Genomic DNA, 22,829 nt, shown 5'->3' with positions numbered 1-22,829 from the left:
CTGTGCTGCGCCGGTGTTGTTGTTGTTGTGCTGTGTGTCTGGTGGCGTCTCCAGGAGGTGTTGCCGGGACCTGAGCTGTGCGGCGCCGGTGTTGTTGTGCTGTGTGTCTGGTGCCGTCTCCAGGAGGTGTTGCCGGGACCTGAGCTGTGCAGCGTCGTTGTTGTGCTGTGTGTCTGGTGCCGTCTCCAGGAGGTGTTGCCTGGACCTGAGCTGTGCGGCGCCGGTGTTGTTGTGCTGTGTGTCTGGTGGCGTCTCCAGGAGGTGTTGCTGGGACCTGAGCTGTGCGGCGCCGGTGTTGTTGTTGTGCTGTGTGTTTGGCTTCTCCAGGTGGTGTTGCCTGGACCTGAGCTGTGCGGCGCCGGTGTCGTTGTTGTGCTGTGTGTCTGGTGCAGTCTCCAGGAGGTGTTGCCGGGACCTGAGCTGTGCAGCGCCGGTGTTGTTGTGCTGTGTGTTTGGTGCCGTCTCCAGGAGGTGTTGCCGGGACCTGAGCTGTGCGGCGCCGGTGTCGTTGTTGTGCTGTGTGTCTGGTGCAGTCTCCAGGAGGTGTTGCCGGGACCTGAGCTGTGCAGCGCCGGTGTTGTTGTGCTGTGTGTCTGATGCCGTCTCCAGGAGGTGTTGGCGGGACCTGAGCTTGTTGTGCTGTGTGTCTGGTGCCGTCTCCAGGAGGTGTTGCCGGGACCTGAGCTGTGCGGCGCCGGTGTCGTTGTGCTGTGTGTCTGGTGCCGTCTCCAGGAGGTGTTGCTGGGACCTGAGCTGTGCGGCGCCGGTGTCGTTGTTGTGCTGTGTGTCTGGTGCCGTCTCCAGGAGGTGTTGCCTGGACCTGAGCTGTGCGGCGCCGGTGTTGTTGTGCTGTGTGTCTGGTGCAGTCTCCAGGAGGTGTTGCCGGGACCTGAGCTGTGCGGTGCCGGTGTTGTTGTGCTGTGTGTCTGGTGTCGTCTCCAGGAGGTGTTGCCGGGACCTGAGCTGTGCGGTGCCGGTGTTGTTGTGCTGTGTGTCTGGTGCCGTCTCCAGGAGGTGTTGCCGGGACCTGAGCTGTGCGGTGCCGGTGTTGTTGTGCTGTGTGTCTGGTGCAGTCTCCAGGAGGTGTTGCCGGGACCTGAGCTGTGCAGCGCCGGTGTTGTTGTGCTGTGTGTCTGGTGCCGTCTCCAGGAGGTGTTGCCGGGACCTGAGCTTGTTGTGCTGTGTGTCTGGTGCCGTCTCCAGGAGGTGTTGCCGGGACCTGAGCTGTGCAGTGCCGGTGTTGTGCTGTGTGTCTGGTGCCATCTCCAGGAGGTGTTGCCGGGACCTGAGCTGTGCGGCGCCGGTGTTGTGCTGTGTTGCTGGGACCTGAGCTGTGCGGCGCCGGTGTTGTTGTGCTGTGTGTCTGGTGGCGTCTCCAGGAGGTGTTGCCGGGACCTGAGCTGTGCGGCGCCGGTGTTGTTGTGCTGTGTGTCTGGTGTCGTCTCCAGGAGGTGTTGCTGGGACCTGAGCTGTGCGGCGCCGGTGTTGTTGTGCTGTGTGTCTGGTGTCGTCTCCAGGAGGTGTTGCTGGGACCTGAGCTGTGCGGCGCCGGTGTTGTTGTGCTGTGTTGCTGGGACCTGAGCTGTGCGGCGCCGGTGTTGTTGTGCTGTGTGTCTGGTGGCGTCTCCAGGAGGTGTTGCTGGGACCTGAGCTGTGCGGCGTCGTTGTTGTGCTGTGTGTCTGGTGGCGTCTCCAGGAGGTGTTGCCGGGACCTGAGCTGTGCGGCGCCGGTGTTGTTGTGCTGTGTGTCTGGTGCCGTCTCCAGGAGGTTTGTCTCTGGCAGATGATGTATTATAATATAATGACATTGCTCTGCGGTGATGTCACTGGTCGCCCTGGATCCGGTTATGACTTGTTATTACGCTTCATGTCATTAGGCCTGGGTTACACGTTGTATAATCTCTCCTCTGGGTGATGGTATTGCGAGGGGATCCATTGCACAGGGCTCCTACCCAGCACAGCGCCGCACACTGTATAGTGGCAGTGCCTCGTACTGCTGCTCAGCCTCGGCCCCGCAGTTAGTTATAGGGTGCAGCATTAGGTGATCGGGGAGCAGAAGTCCATTCTTGACATAATAGTGATGGCATGAAGTGGACCCGCACAGAACCTCCCTCTTTATTCATTTCTTTTTCTCCGTTCCTAGTTCTATGAAGCGCTAGTGCCATGTTTAATAAATCGTTTGGCACTCCTTTCGGAGGAGGCACCGGGGCTTTTGGAGCGACATCAACCTTTGGTCAAAGTAAGTATGTTTCCCCTGTGAGACACGTGCCCATCTATTGCTCCCCTTCTTGGCACCTGACGATGCTGGGGCTGGTGCGCGTCTTATGTACAGAGATAATTCATGTCTGTCTGGATCTTTAGCTCCCGGTTTTGGAACCTCCACGGCCACCGGTTTTGGAAGTTCGACCTTCGGCACAAACACGAACAGCGGAGGATTGTTTGGGAACACACAGAATAAACCCGGTAGGAGGCGGCACATCTCTTATGGCTCTTAGACGTCCTGTGGGGCTTGAGCTTCTGCTCCTGACTCTGGTTTTGGTGACTTGTATTCTGTTCTTCTCTCAGGTGGACTCTTTGGCACAGGAACCTTTAACCAGACTGCAACATCCTCCACCAGCACAGGTTTTGGCTTTGGGACGTCTACAGGTACAACAAACTCCCTCTTTGGTGCAACCAACACAGGTGGTGGCCTCTTCTCCTCACAGAGCAATGCCTTTGGTCAGACGAAGCCTTCGACCTTCAGCAGTAAGTGCCCCTGTCCTTTCCTCTAGGGCAATGACCATGCTGTAGGTGTCTCTTATGTCACACTCTGTTCTCTCCCATCTGTAGGTTTTGGGACTGGTACAAACAGCACCAGCCTTTTTGGTAATGCGAACACGACTTCCAACCCTTTCGGAGGGACGTCTAGCACGTTGTTTGGGACCTCAACATTTTCTGCAGCTCCAACGGGGACCACCATTAAGTTTAATGTGAGTAGAGTCTGTGCTTGGCAGGCGGCAGAGATGTGATGTCCTTGGTGAGACTGGTGGACACTACTAAGCTGCGTTCCCCGCTTGTGTTTCTGGCTCTTAGGCTCCTTCCGGAACAGACACCATGGCAAAGGGTGGTGTGACAACGAACATCAGCACAAAGCACCAGTGCATCACTGCAATGAAGGAGTACGAGAGCAAGTCCCTGGAGGTGAGTATCCGGAGGGGGTTGTGTCCACGACTAGCAGTGTCTGTTACTGACCACCTTTTCTACCTGTAGGAACTGCGTCTAGAAGATTATCAAGCTAACAGAAAGGGTCCCCAGAACCCTGTGGGTGCAGCCACCGCTACCGGACTGTTTGGGGCACCCACGGCCACATCTAGTGCCTCCACAGGGCTGTTCGGCACTACACCCTCCAGCAGCAGCTTCTCGTTTGGGAACAAGAATGCCTTTGGACAGAGTAAGTTACTGAAGTGGCTTGCATGACGCTGCGCTAGTTACTTTCTGAGTTTCTTATTGAGATGGTATTTGCAGGCACCAGCACGTTTGGAGCAAACACTGGGGGTCTTTTTGGCCCTCCAGCGGCTCAGCCGGCTACCAGCCTGTTTAATAAGCCCTTCGGCCAAGCGACCACCACACAGAACACAGGCTTCTCGTTTGGGAACACAAACACCCTGGGGCAGCCGCAGACCAGTACAATGGTAAGTGTATGATCTGGCCGGCCGGGAGGGCAGTGGTGGTTTCAGGTGGGTGGATAATGGACATGTTTAACTCCTTAGGGTCTCTTTGGAAGCACACAAGCCACACAGTCCACCGGCCTCTTTGGAACATCCACCAATACGAATGCAGGCTCCGCCTTCGGAGCCGGAACAGGCTTGTTTGGACAGACAAACGCAACTCCCTTCGGGGGTGTAGGAAGCTCGGTATGTGTAATTATATGATCAGCTTCTGCTGGTGGTGAACCCCTGGGACCCCCCACTGATCAGGAGAATGGGGGCATGAATGGTGCATATAGCTGGGGCATGTGTTCAGTATTGATGGATAGAGCAGCAGTGCTCCCATAGGCCCTGGGAAAACTGGACCTCATTCTTAGGAATCCATGGGTGGCCTGTTGATGATTTTTCTTCTTGGGTTATAAAATCTGACATATAATTGATGGTATTGCAGCTTTTAGAGGGGTTTCCTTTATGTTGCTAAACTTTGTGGAGAAGCCCCGAATATCAGGATCTCATAGGGCAGAGTGATGCCCATATGTTACATCATTGTGCGCAGATTGAATTGTTTTTGAAATTTTTTTTTTTTTTTCCTGCTTTCAGACTTTGTTCAATAACAAGCCGGCCGGGTTTGGGACCACCACGACCAGCGCCCCTGCATTTGGCACCGGAACCGGAGGACTATTTGGTAACAATTATTCCTATTACGGTCTCTGGCGGAGGAGAAGCAGATGCCTGCTCCTCGCTCTGTAAACAATCTGTAGTTTATTACTTCTGTACAGCACGTTAGTCTTTATATATCATAGTAATCTAAGTACACGGGTCGTGCATCACTTGATACTATGAACCATCTGTGTTATAGTATGTGCAGCTATGGCCTGGAAACTGCTCAGAGGTTTAAGAAATTCTAGCCGATCACGGCTGAGCATAGATATGATCTGTACATTATACACAGGTGCAGGTCATTGCTGCGGTGCATTGTATTACTAGGGGCCTCGTAAGAGCTGCATAAGGAGGACTCATCTCTCCTCTGTTCTAAACTGCATATTGTTTTACAGGTTTTGGAGCTAATAATACCGGCAATAGTCTCTTTGGCAACAAGGCAGCGCCAGGGACACTAGGACCCGGCCTCACTGCTGGATTTGGACAAGGTAGGGTTATAGCATGAATATTATACCTTTAGGCATCCATGAGATCTGAGTGACAGGGCTAGACCTCTCCCCCTGCACCCCAGAGTAGGGGGCATTTGGTACCTGGGTGCTGAAGGCAACTGCCTGCCTCCAGTCCCTGAACACTTGTTATGTTTCCGGCCTCTATTGGTTTCCTTTGACTTTCCAGTCATGGAAATGCTGATAAATCTTTGTCCAGTATAAACAGCTGATTCTGGAGAGGAGGATGTCATGATCCATGAGCTCCGGTTCTGCAGCGTGTCCTAACATGGACAGGCTTCCTTGGACTCGTCTGCTAAATCTGATTTAATTTATTTTTTTTCTTTCCAGGACTGAACACAGGCCAGACATCGCTGTTTGGGAACAATCCACCAAAACTTGGTGGGACGCTCGGGACAGGGACATTTGGTACCACCGGCTTTAATGCAGCCAACACCGGCCTTGGGTTCGGGGGACCTCAGGCTCCTGTAGGTGAGTGTCTGCTGCTTGCACATTGCCTAAAGAGGAAATGTAACGTTTGTGAATACTGATGATCACTAGTTTACAGGTCTGCGCTCCACCTAGTAGTACACTCTCTCCTCTATAGGAAATATATTCTGCTGGTTCTGACCCGGCTTTTTGTTTCAGCTCTGAGTGATCCCAGTGCAGCGGCCGCCCAGCAGCTGGTCCTCCAGCAGCAGCTCACTGCTCTGGCCTATTCTCCCTATGGCGATTCCCCGCTATTCCGAAACCCCATTTCTGACCCAAAGAAGAAGGAAGAGGTAAGTGACCAGTTGTGTGATTTTTGGATGAGGTTTAAATCAGTTTTTTTTTTTTTTTGTTTGTTTTTTTTTTTTTAAACTTTGAAATCTGTTCTATTAGCGCCTAAAACCCACCAACCCGGCTGCACAGAAAGCCCTCACCACCCCAACGCACTATAAGCTCACCCCTCGCCCCGCCACCAAGGTGCGACCCAAAGCTCTGCAGACGTCCGGTACCGCAAAGACTCAGCTGTTTGATGGGCTGGATGATGACGAACCTTCTATGTCCAGCGGAGCCTTCATGCCCAGGTATGAGATTAATGGATCCTGTGACTGCCGCCAGTGTTGTGTTCTAACACTGCTGTGTTCTGTGCTCTTTCCCTATGTAATCAGACCTGTGTGTATGCTGTTAGTAGTAGCAGATTTTTTTTTATTTTTTTATTTAAGACTTTGAGTAATTTGTAGATTTTAGCAGGCTCTGCTCATGTTTCACTCCAGCCTTTCTGTGCCCTGATGGCTGCAGATCTACCACGAAGGTCAAATCTTTCCTATTTCTATCTTAGGAAGAGCATAAAGAAGTTGGTTCTGAAGAACCTAAATATCAGCAATCTGGCCTCTCCATCCCACAGCGAGCAGGACGAGGCCCCTTCTCCAGCCCGGTACCCAGAGAATGACGACAGGTAACGTGTTCATGTTGGATCTGCAGGTCCTCATGTCTGCTCTCTGCTATAACTGTACATAATGGACTTTGTCCGTGTTACAGACCTAATGACAAGAGCCACTGTGATGGAGACGGAGAAGCTGACGAGGAGGTGTCCAGATTCTACCCGCCCCCCTCTTTATCCAAACCTCTGCCTCACAGTCAGGAGAAGAAGCGTCTGAACAATATGGATGACACCATCGTGGCTCTGAACATGCGCAGCGCCCTGAGGAACAGCCTGGACGGCAGCGCGGAGGAGAGCTCGTACACCGAGGAGGAGGTGCTCAATGATGTGCCCCCACACCCTGCCGGTGAGCTGCCATAGAGCGAACGTGACTGAGGACCACCCAGGGCGTGTGGGGATCTTAAACATCTGTTTCTTCTTCCAGGCATTGTACTATCCAGAGAAGGTTACTACACCATCCCCTCCATGGAGGAGCTGGCCAAGATGATGGACGATGAAGGAAAGTGCATGGTAGAAGGTTTCACCATCGGCCGCAGAGGTGAGTGGAGGTTATGGGAGGACGCGCTCTTATACAATGTCACGCAGGGTGTGCTGCACAGGCCAATGATGAGGCTCCATAAGTGCAGCTGCTATTCAATACCCTAATAGGCCACTATGCAATGTACGGCAGCATGCCTGAGTGAAACATGAGCTGGTCAGCTGACTAGTGGGGGATCCAGGTATCGCCTACTGTACTTTGTGACCACTGTCCTGGACACTTCGAGCAAATCCTGGGGAGCCCCTGTAATGCCTTTCCTTCTCCTGTAGCTGATACGCGTGCGTGCACAGAACTTCCCATGTCAGGAACCTCGGGATCCCTCACTTGTATCTGTTCCTTCGTGTATCGCCATGTGCGGCTGTGGCTGCCCCCATTATACTAGGTCACCTGACCCGTGTAATACACAGGTCATCTTCCAGATAATTCTCAGAATTCAGTTTTTTCTTTTGTCCCCCGCAGGATACGGATCCATATATTTTGAAGGTCTGGTTGACCTGACAAACCTGAACCTGGATGAGATTGTCCATATCAGAAATAAGGAGGTGATCGTCTACACGGATGATGGGAATAAGCCTCCTGTGGGTGAAGGTCTCAACAGGTATGATCATGGAGAGGGTTAACTGCACGTGTCCACAAGCTGTCTGCACCCCCTCCCCCCCCTATACTGTGTGAGACTCACACTGTAGTACATGGCATCTGTGGAGTTACCATTGCACATGTCCACAAGACTCTGTACTCCTTGATATGTGGCATCCGTGACTAGGCTCTGACATGTACATGCATCTAGTGGAAGGCTGTGCCCCCTCTGTATGAGCTTCTCTAGGCACGTGGCTCATTTACAAGATGTGTGTATGTGGGGGTTGGGGTTTTGTGAATGTTTTGAGACCTCCTTCTGTGTATATAAGTGGCATCTCTCGCTCTCTCTCAGGCCGGCGGAGGTGACCCTGAACGAGGTGTGGCCTATAGATAAGACGACCCGTGCATTAATCAAGAGCCCCGAGCGGCTGGAGGAGATGAACTATAAGAACAAGCTGGAAGCCGCCTCCAGGAAACAAGGAGCCCAGTTTAAGGAGTATCGTCCGGAGACCGGGTCCTGGGTGTTCAAGGTGAGGTCGTCAGGTTCTGCTCTGTGTGATATGAGAGGAATCTGGCTCTGTATAACAGCTTTACCCCCTTCTAATGGCGGGCAGCACAGTAACCTGGTGGGCAGCCGGCTCGGGCACAGTGGTGATAATAGATATATGGGTAACTCCGCTCCTTGTGATCCTCTGCAGGTGAAGCACTTCTCCAAGTATGGACTCCAAGAATCAGACGATGAAGAGGACTCTGCCGCCTCCACTGCTGAACCCAAGAAAATGAAGGCTGCCGCCCTGCCCCCTCCTGGACAGCAGCTGCCCCCACAGCAGGCTATGCTTAATGGGAGACCTTCCCCTCCACCACAGGTAGAGAGGGGCTAAACCTTCCAGCAGGTCTCCCTTCTGGTGCTGTGCCATTACGTGTATAAAGTCAGACAGGACTAGTGCAGGCGGCTGGAGAAGCGTTGTCATTGTGTCCCTATAATTACCCATAATGCAGCAGTCATACTCTGGGTCCTCTATGCTCAGGGCCTTGGCTCCGTTGGCTGATACATTATAAAGAGCAGATGCAGTCAGTGTGTTGTGTACAGTACAGCGATGGTGGCTGCCTCACAGCTGGGTATTTGTTACCTTGTAGCTGGGGCTGCAATCTCCCAGATCTGTCTATGATGCAATGTCCCTTCTACGTGCGATTACATGATTCTTTCTCAAAATGGTGACCCATTCCTGCCCCAGATTCACTGGCACGTATAGCATTTGGGGCAGTTCTTTGCCTCCAGTGCAAAAAGTGAATATGGGGACAAACCTGCTGTGATGTGCGGATTGTATAATCAGGGGTAATAATCCTGCAGGCCTGACATGTTGGGGTTAGTCAGCAGTCATTGCTACCAGCAGGATGATAAAATACTGGATGCTGCTGCTCTGCTGCCCCCTCTATCTGTGGTGACTGGAGGTAGTGCATCCATGGACCCGGTGCGCACCATAACCTCATTCTGTGGACGCTGATATTTGGGTAATGGGACCATTTTACTCCAGATAATAAAATGGGTCCTAGCAATAAATATACGTGGCGCCTGCCTCAGGTGATGCCTATAATAACAGCGGTGACTGTAGAGCCGCACGGGAGAGACGGGAGAATTGCGCACACAACGTCGTCTTATGGGTTATGTATCGTGTTCTGATTGTAGTTTTTATTGCAAAAATGAAAGGAATAAATCTGTACTTGTGTAAATGTTCTGTAGCTCCTGGATCTAATGAATGTGGAAGCATAAATCCGGGGTCCTGGGATGGTCAGACTCCAGGGTACGACCATGTTACAGTAATGTCAGCACTATAGAGATGAACAGGGCAGCCCGTGCATGTGTGACCTGCTGCTCGCTTATCTCGCCGAGCTCTGCAGTGTAAGGTCTTTATAGGGAGCAGTACTGCTGACCCTATGTGGGGTCATGTCCATTACTATGGCTTCCTCACCAGGAGGTAGGTGATGCCCGTGCATTGAAGACCAAAAACTTGAAGCCAGATTGAAGGTTCAGCAACTACGTCTACTACTTGCATGCCAAGCTGAAGGGCGCAACAAACAGTATTCCTTCCAAAATCGGTGGTGCATCCCCGGCTGGCTCACCCGTGGGGCTGCATCTCAGTCATCCAGTTGCTGTCTGGATGTAGAACACTAGGGTCTCATGCACACAGCAGTGGAATCTGCAGCCCCGAGTCGTAGGTTATAGAGCAGCTTTTTCCCTGCGTCTCTGCATCGCCCCCAGTTATTTTCTATGGCCATTGTCAGCAGCGGGGGGGATAGACTCCGCTAATCTGTTTCATCCACTGAATGCAAGGAGAGTTTGAGAACACACCCTAATCTAGTCCCAAGAGCAGGGACCTAGTGTAAATACAGTATTTGTGTAGGATCAGGGCGGCTGGTAAATGACACTGATTTAGTGATTGTAGTGCGGAGTCTGTAAGGTAACACTATGGCTGCAAGCGCATCGTGTAGTCAGAGCTGCTCAGATCGCCCTCCATAGTCAGTGGTGATTCTCTCCCTGTGGCTCGGCCTCTGGTAGCCCCTAGTAATTCTCTCCTGTGCTGCTTCTCTGGCCTGGCCTCTGGTAGCCCCTAGTAATTCTCTCCTGTGCTGCTTCTCTGGCTCGGCCTCTGGTAGCCCCTAGTAATTCTCTCCTGTGCTGCTTCTCTGGCTCGGCCTCTGGTAGCCCCTAGTAATTCTCTCCTTGTGCTGGTTCTCTGGCTCGGCCTCTGGTAGCCCCTAGTAATTCTCTCCTTGTGCTGCTTCTCTGGCTCGGCCTCTGGTAGCCCCTAGTAATTCTCTCCTGTGCTGCTTCTCTGGCTCGGCCTCTGGTAGCCCCTAGTAATTCTCTCCTGTGCTGCTTCTCTGGCTCTTCCTCTGGTAGCCCCTAGTAATTCTCTCCTGTGCTGCTTCTCTGGCTCTGCCTCTGGTAGCCCCTAGTAATTCTCTCCTGTGCTGGTTCTCTGGCTCTGCCTCTGGTAGCCCCTAGTAATTCTCTCCTGTGCTGCTTCTCTGGCCCGGCCTCTGGTAGCCCCTAGTAATTCTCTCCTTGTGCTGCTTCTCTGGCTCGGCCTCTGGTAGCCCCTAGTAATTCTCTCCTGTGCTGCTTCTCTGGCCCGGCCTCTAGTAGCCCCTAGTAATTCTCTCCTGTGCTGCTTCTCTGGCTCTTCCTCTGGTAGCCCCTAGTAATTCTCTCCTGTGCTGCTTCTCTGGCCTGGCCTCTGGTAGCCCCTAGTAATTCTCTCCTGTGCTGCTTCTCTGGCTCGGCCTCTGGTAGCCCCTAGTAATTCTCTCCTGTGCTGCTTCTCTGGCCCGGCCTCTGGTAGCCCCTAGTAATTCTCTCCTGTGCTGCTTCTCTGGCTCTGCCTCTGGTAGCCCCTAGTAATTCTCTCCTGTGCTGCTTCTCTGGTTCTCCTCTGGTAGCCCCTAGTAATTCTCTCCTGTGCCGCTTCTCTGGCCTGGCCTCTGGTAGCCCCTAGTAATTCTCTCCTGTGCTGCTTCTCTGGTTCTCCTCTGGTAGCCCCTAGTAATTCTCTCCTGTGCTGCTTCTCTGGCTCTTCCTCTGGTAGCCCCTAGTAATTCTCTCCTGTGCTGCTTCTCTGGCTCGGCCTCTGGTAGCCCCTAGTAATTCTCTCCTGTGCTGCTTCTCTGGCTCTTCCTCTGGTAGCCCCTAGTAATTCTCTCCTGTGCTGCTTCTCTGGCCTGGCCTCTGGTAGCCCCTAGTAATTCTCTCCTGTGCTGCTTCTCTGGCCTGGCCTCTGGTAGCCCCTAGTAATTCTCTCCTGTGCTGCTTCTCTGGCTCGGCCTCTGGTAGCCCCTAGTAATTCTCAGCTGTGCTGCTTCTCTGGCTCTTCCTCTGGTAGCCCCTAGTAATTCTCTCCTGTGCTGCTTCTCTGGCTCGGCCTCTGGTAGCCCCTAGTAATTCTCTCCTGTGCTGCTTCTCTATCCCGGCCTCTGGTAGCCCCTAGTAATTCTCTCCTGTGCTGCTTCTCTGGCCTGGCCTCTGGTAGCCCCTAGTAATTCTCTCCTGTGCTGCTTCTCTGGCCCGGCCTCTGGTAGCCCCTAGTAATTCTCTCCTGTGCTGCCTCTCTGGCTCGGCCTCTGGTAGCCCCTAGTAATTCTCTCCTGTGCTGCTTCTCTGGCCCGGCCTCTGGTAGCCCCTAGTAATTCTCTCCTGTGCTGCTTCTCTGGCCTGGCCTCTGGTAGCCCCTAGTAATTCTCTCCTGTGCTGCTTCTCTGGCCTGGCCTCTGGTAGCCCCTAGTAATTCTCTCCTGTGCTGCTTCTCTGGTTCTCCTCTGGTAGCCCCTAGTAATTCTCTCCTGTGCTGCTTCTCTGGCTCTGCCTCTGGTAGCCCCTAGTAATTTTCTCCTGTGCTGCTTCTCTGGCTCTGCCTCTGGTAGCCCCTAGTAATTCTCTCCTGTGCTGCTTCTCTGGCCCGGCCTCTGGTAGCCCCTAGTAATTCTCTCCTGTGCTGCTTCTCTGGCCCCGCCTCTAGTAGCCCCTAGTAATTCTCTCCTGTGCTGCTTCTCTGGCTCTTCCTCTGGTAGCCCCTAGTAATTCTCTCCTGTGCTGCTTCTCTGGCCCGGCCTCTGGTAGCCCCTAGTAATTCTCTCCTGTGCTGCTTCTCTGGCTCTTCCTCTGGTAGCCCCTAGTAATTCTCTCCTGTGCTGCTTCTCTGGCTCGGCCTCTTGTAGCCCCTAGTAATTCTCTCCTGTGCTGCTTCTCTGGCCCGGCCTCTGGTAGCCCCTAGTAATTCTCTCCTGTGCTGCTCCTCTGGTAGCCCCTAGTAATTCTCTCCTGTGCTGCTCCTCTGGTAGCCCCTAGTAATTCTCTCCTGTGCTGCTTCTCTGGTTCTCCTCTGGTAGCCCCTAGTAATTCTCTCCTGTGCTGCTTCTCTGGCTCTTCCTCTGGTAGCCCCTAGTAATTCTCTTCTGTGCTGCTTCTCTGGCTCTTCCTCTGGTAGCCCCTAGTAATTCTCTCCTGTGCTGCTTCTCTGGCCCGGCCTCTGGTAGCCCCTAGTAATTCTCTCCTGTGATGCTTCTCTGGCCCGGCCTCTGGTAGCCCCTAGTAATTCTCTCCTGTGCTGCTTCTCTGGCTCGGCCTCTAGTAGCCCCTAGTAATTCTCTCCTGTGATGCTTCTCTGGCCCGGCCTCTGGTAGCCCCTAGTAATTCTCTCCTGTGCTGCTTCTCTGGCTCTTCCTCTGGTAGCCCCTAGTAATTCTCTCCTGTGCTGCTTCTCTGGCTCGGCCTCTGGTAGCCCCTAGTAATTCTCTCCTGTGCTGCTTCTCTGGCTCTTCCTCTGGTAGCCCCTAGTAATTCTCTCCTGTGCTGCTTCTCTGGCTCTTCCTCTGGTAGCCCCTAGTAATTCTCTCCTGTGCTGCTTCTCTGGCTCGGCCTCTGGTAGCCCCTAGTAATTCTCTCCTGTGCTGCTTCTCTGGCTCTGCCTCTGGTAGCCTCTAGTAATTCTCTCCTGTGCTGCTTCTCTGGCTCTGCCTCTGGTAGCCTCTAGTAATTCTCTCCTGTGCTGCTTCTCTGGTTCTCCTCTGGTAGCCCCTAGTAATTCTCTCCTGTGCTGCTTCTCTGGCTCGGCCTCTGGTAGCCCCTAGTAATTCTCTCCTGTGCTGCTTCTCTGGCCCGGCCTCTGGTAGCCCCTAGTAATTCTCTCCTGTGCTGCTTCTCTGGCTCTTCCTCTGGTAGCCCCTAGTAATTCTCTCCTGTGCTGCTTCTCTGGCTCTTCCTATGGTAGCCCCTAGTAATTCTCTCCTGTGCTGCTTCTCTGGCCTGGCCTCTGGTAGCCCCTAGTAATTCTCTCCTGTGCTGCTTCTCTGGTTCTCCTCTGGTAGCCCCTAGTAATTCTCTCCTGTGCTGCTTCTCTGGCACGGCCTCTGGTAGCCCCTAGTAATTCTCTCCTGTGCTGCTTCTCTGGCCTGGCCTCTGGTAGCCCCTAGTAATTCTCTCCTGTGCTGCTTCTCTGGCCTGGCCTCTGGTAGCCCCTAGTAATTCTCTCCTGTGCTGCTTCTCTGGCCCGGCCTCTGGTAGCCCCTAGTAATTCTCTCCTGTGCTGCTTCTCTGGCCTGGCCTCTGGTAGCCCCTAGTAATTCTCTCCTGTGCTGCTTCTCTGGCCTGGCCTCTGGTAGCCCCTAGTAATTCTCTCCTGTGCTGCTTCTCTGGCCCGGCCTCTGGTAGCCCCTAGTAATTCTCTCCTGTGCTGCTTCTCTGGCCTGGCCTCTGGTAGCCCCTAGTAATTCTCTCCTGTGCTGCTTCTCTGGCCTGGCCTCTGGTAGCCCCTAGTAATTCTCTCCTGTGCTGCTTCTCTGGCCTGGCCTCTGGTAGCCCCTAGTAATTCTCTCCTGTGCTGCTTCTCTGGCCCGGCCTCTGGTAGCCCCTAGTAATTCTCTCCTGTGCTGCTTCTCTGGCCTGGCCTCTGGTAGCCCCTAGTAATTCTCTCCTGTGCTGCTTCTCTGGCCTGGCCTCTGGTAGCCCCTAGTAATTCTCTCCTGTGCTGCTTCTCTGGCCCGGCCTCTGGTAGCCCCTAGTAATTCTCTCCTGTGCTGCTTCTCTGGCCTGGCCTCTGGTAGCCCCTAGTAATTCTCTCCTGTGCTGCTTCTCTGGCCTGGCCTCTGGTAGCCCCTAGTAATTCTCTCCTGTGCTGCTTCTCTGGCCTGGCCTCTGGTAGCCCCTAGTAATTCTCTCCTGTGCTGCTTCTCTGGCCCGGCCTCTGGTAGCCCCTAGTAATTCTCTCCTGTGCTGCTTCTCTGGCCCGGCCTCTGGTAGCCCCTAGTAATTCTCTCCTGTGCTGCTTCTCTGGCCTGGCCTCTGGTAGCCCCTAGTAATTCTCTCCTGTGCTGCTTCTCTGGCTCGGCCTCTGGTAGCCCCTAGTAATTCTCTCCTGTGCTGCTTCTCTGGCTCGGCCTCTGGTAGCCCCTAGTTATTCTCTCCTGTGCTGCTTCTCTGGCTCTTCCTCTGGTAGCCCCTAGTAATTCTCTCCTGTGCTGCTTCTCTGGTAGCCCCTAGTAATTCTCTCCTGTGCTGCTTCTCTGGCCTGGCCTCTGGTAGCCCCTAGTAATTCTCTCCTGTGCTGCTTCTCTGGCTCTTCCTCTGGTAGCCCCTAGTAATTCTCTCCTGTGCTGCTTCTCTGGCTCTTCCTCTGGTAGCCCCTAGTAATTCTCTCCTGTGCTGCTTCTCTGGCTCTTCCTCTGGTAGCCCCTAGTAATTCTCTCCTGTGCTGCTTCTCTGGTAGCCCCTAGTAATTCTCTCCTGTGCTGCTTCTCTGGCTCGGCCTCTAGTAGCCCCTAGTAATTCTCTCCTGTGCTGCTTCTCTGGCTCGGCCTCTGGTAGCCCCTAGTAATTCTCTCCTGTGCTGCTTCTCTGGCCCGGCCTCTGGTAGCCCCTAGTAATTCTCTCCTGTGCTGCTTCTCTGGCTCTTCCTCTGGTAGCCCCTAGTAATTCTCTCCTGTGCTGCTTCTCTGGTTCTCCTCTGGTAGCCCCTAGTAATTCTCTCCTGTGCTGCTTCTCTGGCACGGCCTCTGGTAGCCCCTAGTAATTCTCTCCTGTGCTGCTTCTCTGGCCTGGCCTCTGGTAGCCCCTAGTAATTCTCTCCTGTGCTGCTTCTCTGGCCTGGCCTCTGGTAGCCCCTAGTAATTCTCTCCTGTGCTGCTTCTCTGGCTCGGCCTCTGGTAGCCCCTAGTAATTCTCTCCTGTGCTGCTTCTCTGGCTCTTCCTCTGGTAGCCCCTAGTAATTCTCTCCTGTGCTGCTTCTCTGGCCTGGCCTCTGGTAGCCCCTAGTAATTCTCTCCTGTGCTGCTTCTCTGGCCCGGCCTCTGGTAGCCCCTAGTAATTCTCTCCTGTGCTGCTTCTCTGGCTCAGCCTCTGGTAGCCCCTAGTAATTCTCTCCTGTGCTGCTTCTCTGGCCTGGCCTCTGGTAGCCCCTAGTAATTCTCTCCTGTGCTGCTTCTCTGGCTCGGCCTCTGGTAGCCCCTAGTAATTCTCTCCTGTGCTGCTTCTCTGGCTCTTCCTCTGGTAGCCCCTAGTAATTCTCTCCTGTGCCGCTTCTCTGGTTCTCCTCTGGTAGCCCCTAGTAATTCTCTCCTGTGCTGCTTCTCTGGCACGGCCTCTGGTAGCCCCTAGTAATTCTCTCCTGTGCTGCTTCTCTGGTTCTCCTCTGCTAGCCCCTAGTAATTCTCTCCTGTGCTGCTTCTCTGGCACGGCCTCTGGTAGCCCCTAGTAATTCTCTCCTGTGCTGCTTCTCTGGTTCTCCTCTGGTAGCCCCTAGTAATTCTCTCCTGTGCTGCTTCTCTGGCACGGCCTCTGGTAGCCCCTAGTAATTCTCTCCTGTGCTGCTTCTCTGGCCTGGCCTCTGGTAGCCCCTAGTAATTCTCTCCTGTGCTGCTTCTCTGGCTCTTCCTCTGGTAGCCCCTAGTAATTCTCTCCTGTGCTGCTTCTCTGGCTCGGCCTCTGGTAGCCCCTAGTAATTCTCTCCTCCTTTGCTGCTCCTCTGGTAGCCCCTAGTAATTCTCTCCTGTGCTGCTTCTCTGGCTCGGCCTCTGGTAGCCCCTAGTAATTCTCTCCTGTGCTGCTTCTCTGGCCCGGCCTCTGGTAGCCCCTAGTAATTCTCTCCTGTGCTGCTTCTCTATCCCGGCCTCTGGTAGCCCCTAGTAATTCTCTCCTGTGCTGCTTCTCTGGCCTGGCCTCTTGTAGCCCCTAGTAATTCTCTCCTGTGCTGCTTCTCTGGCCTGGCCTCTGGTAGCCCCTAGTAATTCTCTCCTGTGCTGCTTCTCTGGCCCGGCCTCTGGTAGCCCCTAGTAATTCTCTCCTGTGCTGCTTCTCTGGCCTGGCCTCTGGTAGCCCCTAGTAATTCTCTCCTGTGCTGCTTCTCTGGCCTGGCCTCTGGTAGCCCCTAGTAATTCTCTCCTGTGCTGCTTCTCTGGCTCGGCCTCTGGTAGCCCCTAGTAATTCTCTCCTGTGCTGCTTCTCTGGCTCGGCCTCTGGTAGCCCCTAGTAATTCTCTCCTGTGCTGCTTCTCTGGCTCTTCCTCTGGTAGCCCCTAGTAATTCTCTCCTGTGCTGCTTCTCTGGCTCTTCCTCTGGTAGCCCCTAGTAATTCTCTCCTGTGCTGCTTCTCTGGTAGCCCCTAGTAATTCTCTCCTGTGCTGCTTCTCTGGCTCGGCCTCTAGTAGCCCCTAGTAATTCTCTCCTGTGCTGCTTCTCTGGCTCTTCCTCTGGTAGCCCCTAGTAATTCTCTCCTGTGCTGCTTCTCTGGCCCGGCCTCTGGTAGCCCCTAGTAATTCTCTCCTGTGCTGCTTCTCTGGCTCTTCCTCTGGTAGCCCCTAGTAATTCTCTCCTGTGCTGCTTCTCTGGCCCGGCCTCTGGTAGCCCCTAGTAATTCTCTCCTGTGCTGCTTCTCTGGCTCTTCCTCTGGTAGCCCCTAGTAATTCTCTCCTGTGCTGCTTCTCTGGTAGCCCCTAGTAATTCTCTCCTGTGCTGCTTCTCTGGTTCTCCTCTGGTAGCCCCTAGTAATTCTCTCCTGTGCTGCTTCTCTGGCCTGGCCTCTGGTAGCCCCTAGTAATTCTCTCCTGTGCTGCTTCTCTGGTAGCCCCTAGTAATTCTCTCCTGTGCTGCTTCTCTGGTTCTCCTCTGGTAGCCCCTAGTAATTCTCTTCTGTGCTGCATCTCTGGCCTGGCCTCTGGTAGCCCCTAGTAATTCTCTCCTGTGCTACCTCTCTGGCTCTTCCTCTGGTAGCCCCTAGTAATTCTCTCCTGTGCTGCTTCTCTGGTAGCCCCTAGTAATTCTCTCCTGTGCTGCTTCTCTGGTTCTCCTCTGGTAGCCCCTAGTAATTCTCTCCTGTGCTGCTTCTCTGGCCCGGCCTCTGGTAGCCCCTAGTAATTCTCTCCTGTGCTGCTTCTCTGGCTCTTCCTCTGGTAGCCCCTAGTAATTCTCTCCTGTGCTGCTTCTCTGGCCCAGCCTCTGGTAGCCCCTAGTAATTCTCTCCTGTGCTGCTTCTCTGGCTCGGCCTCTGGTAACCCCTAGTAATTCTCTCCTGTGCTGCTTCTCTGGTAGCCCCTAGTAATTCTCTCCTGTGCTGCTTCTCTGGTAGCCCCTAGTAATTCTCTCCTGTGCTGCTTCTCTGGTTCTCCTCTGGTAGCCCCTAGTAATTCTCTCCTGTGCTGCTTCTCTGGCCTGGCCTCTGGTAGCCCCTAGTAATTCTCTCCTGTGCTGCTTCTCTGGTAGCCCCTAGTAATTCTCTCCTGTGCTGCTTCTCTGGTTCTCCTCTGGTAGCCCCTAGTAATTCTCTTCTGTGCTGCTTCTCTGGCTTGGCCTCTGGTAGCCCCTAGTAATTCTCTCCTGTGCTGCTTCTCTGGCTCTTCCTCTGGTAGCCCCTAGTAATTCTCTCCTGTGCTGCTTCTCTGGCCCGGCCTCTGGTAGCCCCTAGTAATTCTCTCCTGTGCTGCTTCTCTGGCCTGGCCTCTGGTAGCCCCTAGTAATTCTCTCCTGTGCTACCTCTCTGGCTCTTCCTCTGGTAGCCCCTAGTAATTCTCTCCTGTGCTGCTTCTCTGGCCCGGCCTCTGGTAGCCCCTAGTAATTCTCTCCTGTGCTGCTTCTCTGGCTCGGCCTCTGGTAGCCCCTAGTAATTCTCTCCTGTGCTGCTTCTCTGGCTCTTCCTCTGGTAGCCCCTAGTAATTCTCTCCTGTGCTGCTTCTCTGGCTCGGCCTCTGGTAGCCCCTAGTAATTCTCTCCTGTGCTGCTTCTCTGGCTCGGCCTCTGGTAGCCCCTAGTAATTCTCTCCTGTGCTGCTTCTCTGGCTCGGCCTCTGGTAGCCCCTAGTTATTCTCTCCTGTGCTGCTTCTCTGGCCCGGCCTCTGGTAGCCCCTAGTAATTCTCTCCTGTGCTGCTTCTCTGGCTCGGCCTCTGGTAGCCCCTAGTAATTCTCTCCTGTGCTGCTTCTCTGGCTCGGCCTCTGGTAGCCCCTAGTAATTCTCTCCTGTGCTGCTTCTCTGGCTCTTCCTCTGGTAGCCCCTAGTAATTCTCTCCTGTGCTGCTTCTCTGGCTCTGCCTCTGGTAGCCCCTAGTAATTCTCTCCTGTGCTGCTTCTCTGGTTCTCCTCTGGTAGCCCCTAGTAATTCTCTCCTGTGCTGCTTCTCTGGTTCTCCTCTGGTAGCCCCTAGTAATTCTCTCCTGTGCTGCTTCTCTGGCCCGGCCTCTGGTAGCCCCTAGTAATTCTCTCCTCCTGTGCTGCTTCTCTGGCTCGGCCTCTGGTAGCCCCTAGTAATTCTCTCCTCCTGTGCTGCTTCTCTGGCCCGGCCTCTGGTAGCCCCTAGTAATTCTCTCCTGTGCTGCTTCTCTGGCTCGGCCTCTAGTAGCCCCTAGTAATTCTCTCCTGTGATGCTTCTCTGGCCCGGCCTCTGGTAGCCCCTAGTAATTCTCTCCTGTGCTGCTTCTCTGGCTCTTCCTCTGGTAGCCCCTAGTAATTCTCTCCTGTGCTGCTTCTCTGGCTCGGCCTCTGGTAGCCCCTAGTAATTCTCTCCTGTGCTGCTTCTCTGGCTCTTCCTCTGGTAGCCCCTAGTAATTCTCTCCTGTGCTGCTTCTCTGGCTCTTCCTCTGGTAGCCCCTAGTAATTCTCTCCTGTGCTGCTTCTCTGGTTCTCCTCTGGTAGCCCCTAGTAATTCTCTCCTGTGCTGCTTCTCTGGCTCTGCCTCTGGTAGCCTCTAGTAATTCTCTCCTGTGCTGCTTCTCTGGTTCTCCTCTGGTAGCCCCTAGTAATTCTCTCCTGTGCTGCTTCTCTGGCTCGGCCTCTGGTAGCCCCTAGTAATTCTCTCCTGTGCTGCTTCTCTGGCCCGGCCTCTGGTAGCCCCTAGTAATTCTCTCCTGTGCTGCTTCTCTGGCTCTTCCTCTGGTAGCCCCTAGTAATTCTCTCCTGTGCTGCTTCTCTGGCTCTTCCTATGGTAGCCCCTAGTAATTCTCTCCTGTGCTGCTTCTCTGGCCTGGCCTCTGGTAGCCCCTAGTAATTCTCTCCTGTGCTGCTTCTCTGGTTCTCCTCTGGTAGCCCCTAGTAATTCTCTCCTGTGCTGCTTCTCTGGCACGGCCTCTGGTAGCCCCTAGTAATTCTCTCCTGTGCTGCTTCTCTGGCCTGGCCTCTGGTAGCCCCTAGTAATTCTCTCCTGTGCTGCTTCTCTGGCCTGGCCTCTGGTAGCCCCTAGTAATTCTCTCCTGTGCTGCTTCTCTGGCCCGGCCTCTGGTAGCCCCTAGTAATTCTCTCCTGTGCTGCTTCTCTGGCCTGGCCTCTGGTAGCCCCTAGTAATTCTCTCCTGTGCTGCTTCTCTGGCCTGGCCTCTGGTAGCCCCTAGTAATTCTCTCCTGTGCTGCTTCTCTGGCCCGGCCTCTGGTAGCCCCTAGTAATTCTCTCCTGTGCTGCTTCTCTGGCCTGGCCTCTGGTAGCCCCTAGTAATTCTCTCCTGTGCTGCTTCTCTGGCCTGGCCTCTGGTAGCCCCTAGTAATTCTCTCCTGTGCTGCTTCTCTGGCTCGGCCTCTGGTAGCCCCTAGTAATTCTCTCCTGTGCTGCTTCTCTGGCTCGGCCTCTGGTAGCCCCTAGTTATTCTCTCCTGTGCTGCTTCTCTGGCTCTTCCTCTGGTAGCCCCTAGTAATTCTCTCCTGTGCTGCTTCTCTGGTAGCCCCTAGTAATTCTCTCCTGTGCTGCTTCTCTGGCCTGGCCTCTGGTAGCCCCTAGTAATTCTCTCCTGTGCTGCTTCTCTGGCTCTTCCTCTGGTAGCCCCTAGTAATTCTCTCCTGTGCTGCTTCTCTGGCTCTTCCTCTGGTAGCCCCTAGTAATTCTCTCCTGTGCTGCTTCTCTGGCTCTTCCTCTGGTAGCCCCTAGTAATTCTCTCCTGTGCTGCTTCTCTGGTAGCCCCTAGTAATTCTCTCCTGTGCTGCTTCTCTGGCTCGGCCTCTAGTAGCCCCTAGTAATTCTCTCCTGTGCTGCTTCTCTGGCTCGGCCTCTGGTAGCCCCTAGTAATTCTCTCCTGTGCTGCTTCTCTGGCCCGGCCTCTGGTAGCCCCTAGTAATTCTCTCCTGTGCTGCTTCTCTGGCTCTTCCTCTGGTAGCCCCTAGTAATTCTCTCCTGTGCTGCTTCTCTGGTTCTCCTCTGGTAGCCCCTAGTAATTCTCTCCTGTGCTGCTTCTCTGGCACGGCCTCTGGTAGCCCCTAGTAATTCTCTCCTGTGCTGCTTCTCTGGCCTGGCCTCTGGTAGCCCCTAGTAATTCTCTCCTGTGCTGCTTCTCTGGCCTGGCCTCTGGTAGCCCCTAGTAATTCTCTCCTGTGCTGCTTCTCTGGCTCGGCCTCTGGTAGCCCCTAGTAATTCTCTCCTGTGCTGCTTCTCTGGCTCTTCCTCTGGTAGCCCCTAGTAATTCTCTCCTGTGCTGCTTCTCTGGCCTGGCCTCTGGTAGCCCCTAGTAATTCTCTCCTGTGCTGCTTCTCTGGCCCGGCCTCTGGTAGCCCCTAGTAATTCTCTCCTGTGCTGCTTCTCTGGCTCAGCCTCTGGTAGCCCCTAGTAATTCTCTCCTGTGCTGCTTCTCTGGCTCTTCCTCTGGTAGCCCCTAGTAATTCTCTCCTGTGCCGCTTCTCTGGTTCTCCTCTGGTAGCCCCTAGTAATTCTCTCCTGTGCTGCTTCTCTGGCACGGCCTCTGGTAGCCCCTAGTAATTCTCTCCTGTGCTGCTTCTCTGGTTCTCCTCTGCTAGCCCCTAGTAATTCTCTCCTGTGCTGCTTCTCTGGCACGGCCTCTGGTAGCCCCTAGTAATTCTCTCCTGTGCTGCTTCTCTGGTTCTCCTCTGGTAGCCCCTAGTAATTCTCTCCTGTGCTGCTTCTCTGGCACGGCCTCTGGTAGCCCCTAGTAATTCTCTCCTGTGCTGCTTCTCTGGCCTGGCCTCTGGTAGCCCCTAGTAATTCTCTCCTGTGCTGCTTCTCTGGCTCTTCCTCTGGTAGCCCCTAGTAATTCTCTCCTGTGCTGCTTCTCTGGCTCGGCCTCTGGTAGCCCCTAGTAATTCTCTCCTCCTGTGCTGCTCCTCTGGTAGCCCCTAGTAATTCTCTCCTGTGCTGCTTCTCTGGCTCGGCCTCTGGTAGCCCCTAGTAATTCTCTCCTGTGCTGCTTCTCTGGCCCGGCCTCTGGTAGCCCCTAGTAATTCTCTCCTGTGCTGCTTCTCTATCCCGGCCTCTGGTAGCCCCTAGTAATTCTCTCCTGTGCTGCTTCTCTGGCCTGGCCTCTTGTAGCCCCTAGTAATTCTCTCCTGTGCTGCTTCTCTGGCCTGGCCTCTGGTAGCCCCTAGTAATTCTCTCCTGTGCTGCTTCTCTGGCCCGGCCTCTGGTAGCCCCTAGTAATTCTCTCCTGTGCTGCTTCTCTGGCCTGGCCTCTGGTAGCCCCTAGTAATTCTCTCCTGTGCTGCTTCTCTGGCCTGGCCTCTGGTAGCCCCTAGTAATTCTCTCCTGTGCTGCTTCTCTGGCTCGGCCTCTGGTAGCCCCTAGTAATTCTCTCCTGTGCTGCTTCTCTGGCTCGGCCTCTGGTAGCCCCTAGTAATTCTCTCCTGTGCTGCTTCTCTGGCTCTTCCTCTGGTAGCCCCTAGTAATTCTCTCCTGTGCTGCTTCTCTGGCTCTTCCTCTGGTAGCCCCTAGTAATTCTCTCCTGTGCTGCTTCTCTGGTAGCCCCTAGTAATTCTCTCCTGTGCTGCTTCTCTGGCTCGGCCTCTAGTAGCCCCTAGTAATTCTCTCCTGTGCTGCTTCTCTGGCTCTTCCTCTGGTAGCCCCTAGTAATTCTCTCCTGTGCTGCTTCTCTGGCCCGGCCTCTGGTAGCCCCTAGTAATTCTCTCCTGTGCTGCTTCTCTGGCTCTTCCTCTGGTAGCCCCTAGTAATTCTCTCCTGTGCTGCTTCTCTGGCCCGGCCTCTGGTAGCCCCTAGTAATTCTCTCCTGTGCTGCTTCTCTGGCTCTTCCTCTGGTAGCCCCTAGTAATTCTCTCCTGTGCTGCTTCTCTGGTAGCCCCTAGTAATTCTCTCCTGTGCTGCTTCTCTGGTTCTCCTCTGGTAGCCCCTAGTAATTCTCTCCTGTGCTGCTTCTCTGGCCTGGCCTCTGGTAGCCCCTAGTAATTCTCTCCTGTGCTGCTTCTCTGGTAGCCCCTAGTAATTCTCTCCTGTGCTGCTTCTCTGGTTCTCCTCTGGTAGCCCCTAGTAATTCTCTTCTGTGCTGCATCTCTGGCCTGGCCTCTGGTAGCCCCTAGTAATTCTCTCCTGTGCTACCTCTCTGGCTCTTCCTCTGGTAGCCCCTAGTAATTCTCTCCTGTGCTGCTTCTCTGGTAGCCCCTAGTAATTCTCTCCTGTGCTGCTTCTCTGGTTCTCCTCTGGTAGCCCCTAGTAATTCTCTCCTGTGCTGCTTCTCTGGCCCGGCCTCTGGTAGCCCCTAGTA

General features: G+C 54.2%; 1 protein-coding gene across 1 annotated transcript in view; it reads left to right on the top strand.

The window, feature by feature from the left end:
- Positions 1 to 22,829, top strand: part of NUP98 (nucleoporin 98 and 96 precursor) — a 49,977-nt gene that overhangs the window by 14,169 nt on the left and 12,979 nt on the right. Inside the window, exons 2-20 of the mRNA XM_072133616.1 lie at positions 2,144 to 2,239; positions 2,362 to 2,463; positions 2,566 to 2,745; positions 2,830 to 2,969; positions 3,073 to 3,180; positions 3,250 to 3,430; positions 3,505 to 3,671; positions 3,750 to 3,893; positions 4,287 to 4,371; positions 4,742 to 4,834; positions 5,183 to 5,323; positions 5,480 to 5,613; positions 5,714 to 5,901; positions 6,156 to 6,272; positions 6,356 to 6,603; positions 6,682 to 6,795; positions 7,255 to 7,393; positions 7,724 to 7,901; positions 8,070 to 8,237. Coding sequence (XP_071989717.1) covers positions 2,164 to 2,239; positions 2,362 to 2,463; positions 2,566 to 2,745; positions 2,830 to 2,969; positions 3,073 to 3,180; positions 3,250 to 3,430; positions 3,505 to 3,671; positions 3,750 to 3,893; positions 4,287 to 4,371; positions 4,742 to 4,834; positions 5,183 to 5,323; positions 5,480 to 5,613; positions 5,714 to 5,901; positions 6,156 to 6,272; positions 6,356 to 6,603; positions 6,682 to 6,795; positions 7,255 to 7,393; positions 7,724 to 7,901; positions 8,070 to 8,237 — 2,703 coding nt within the window. The 5' untranslated portion in view covers positions 2,144 to 2,163. The remainder of the gene's footprint in view (positions 1 to 2,143; positions 2,240 to 2,361; positions 2,464 to 2,565; positions 2,746 to 2,829; positions 2,970 to 3,072; positions 3,181 to 3,249; positions 3,431 to 3,504; positions 3,672 to 3,749; positions 3,894 to 4,286; positions 4,372 to 4,741; positions 4,835 to 5,182; positions 5,324 to 5,479; positions 5,614 to 5,713; positions 5,902 to 6,155; positions 6,273 to 6,355; positions 6,604 to 6,681; positions 6,796 to 7,254; positions 7,394 to 7,723; positions 7,902 to 8,069; positions 8,238 to 22,829) is intronic.

The sequence above is a fragment of the Engystomops pustulosus genome, chromosome 2 (genome assembly GCF_040894005.1).
Source record: "Engystomops pustulosus chromosome 2, aEngPut4.maternal, whole genome shotgun sequence".
NCBI classification, from domain to species: Eukaryota; Metazoa; Chordata; class Amphibia; order Anura; family Leptodactylidae; genus Engystomops; species Engystomops pustulosus.
The sequence above is the reverse complement of the archived record's forward strand: the minus strand, read 5'-3'. Positions and strand labels throughout refer to the sequence as shown.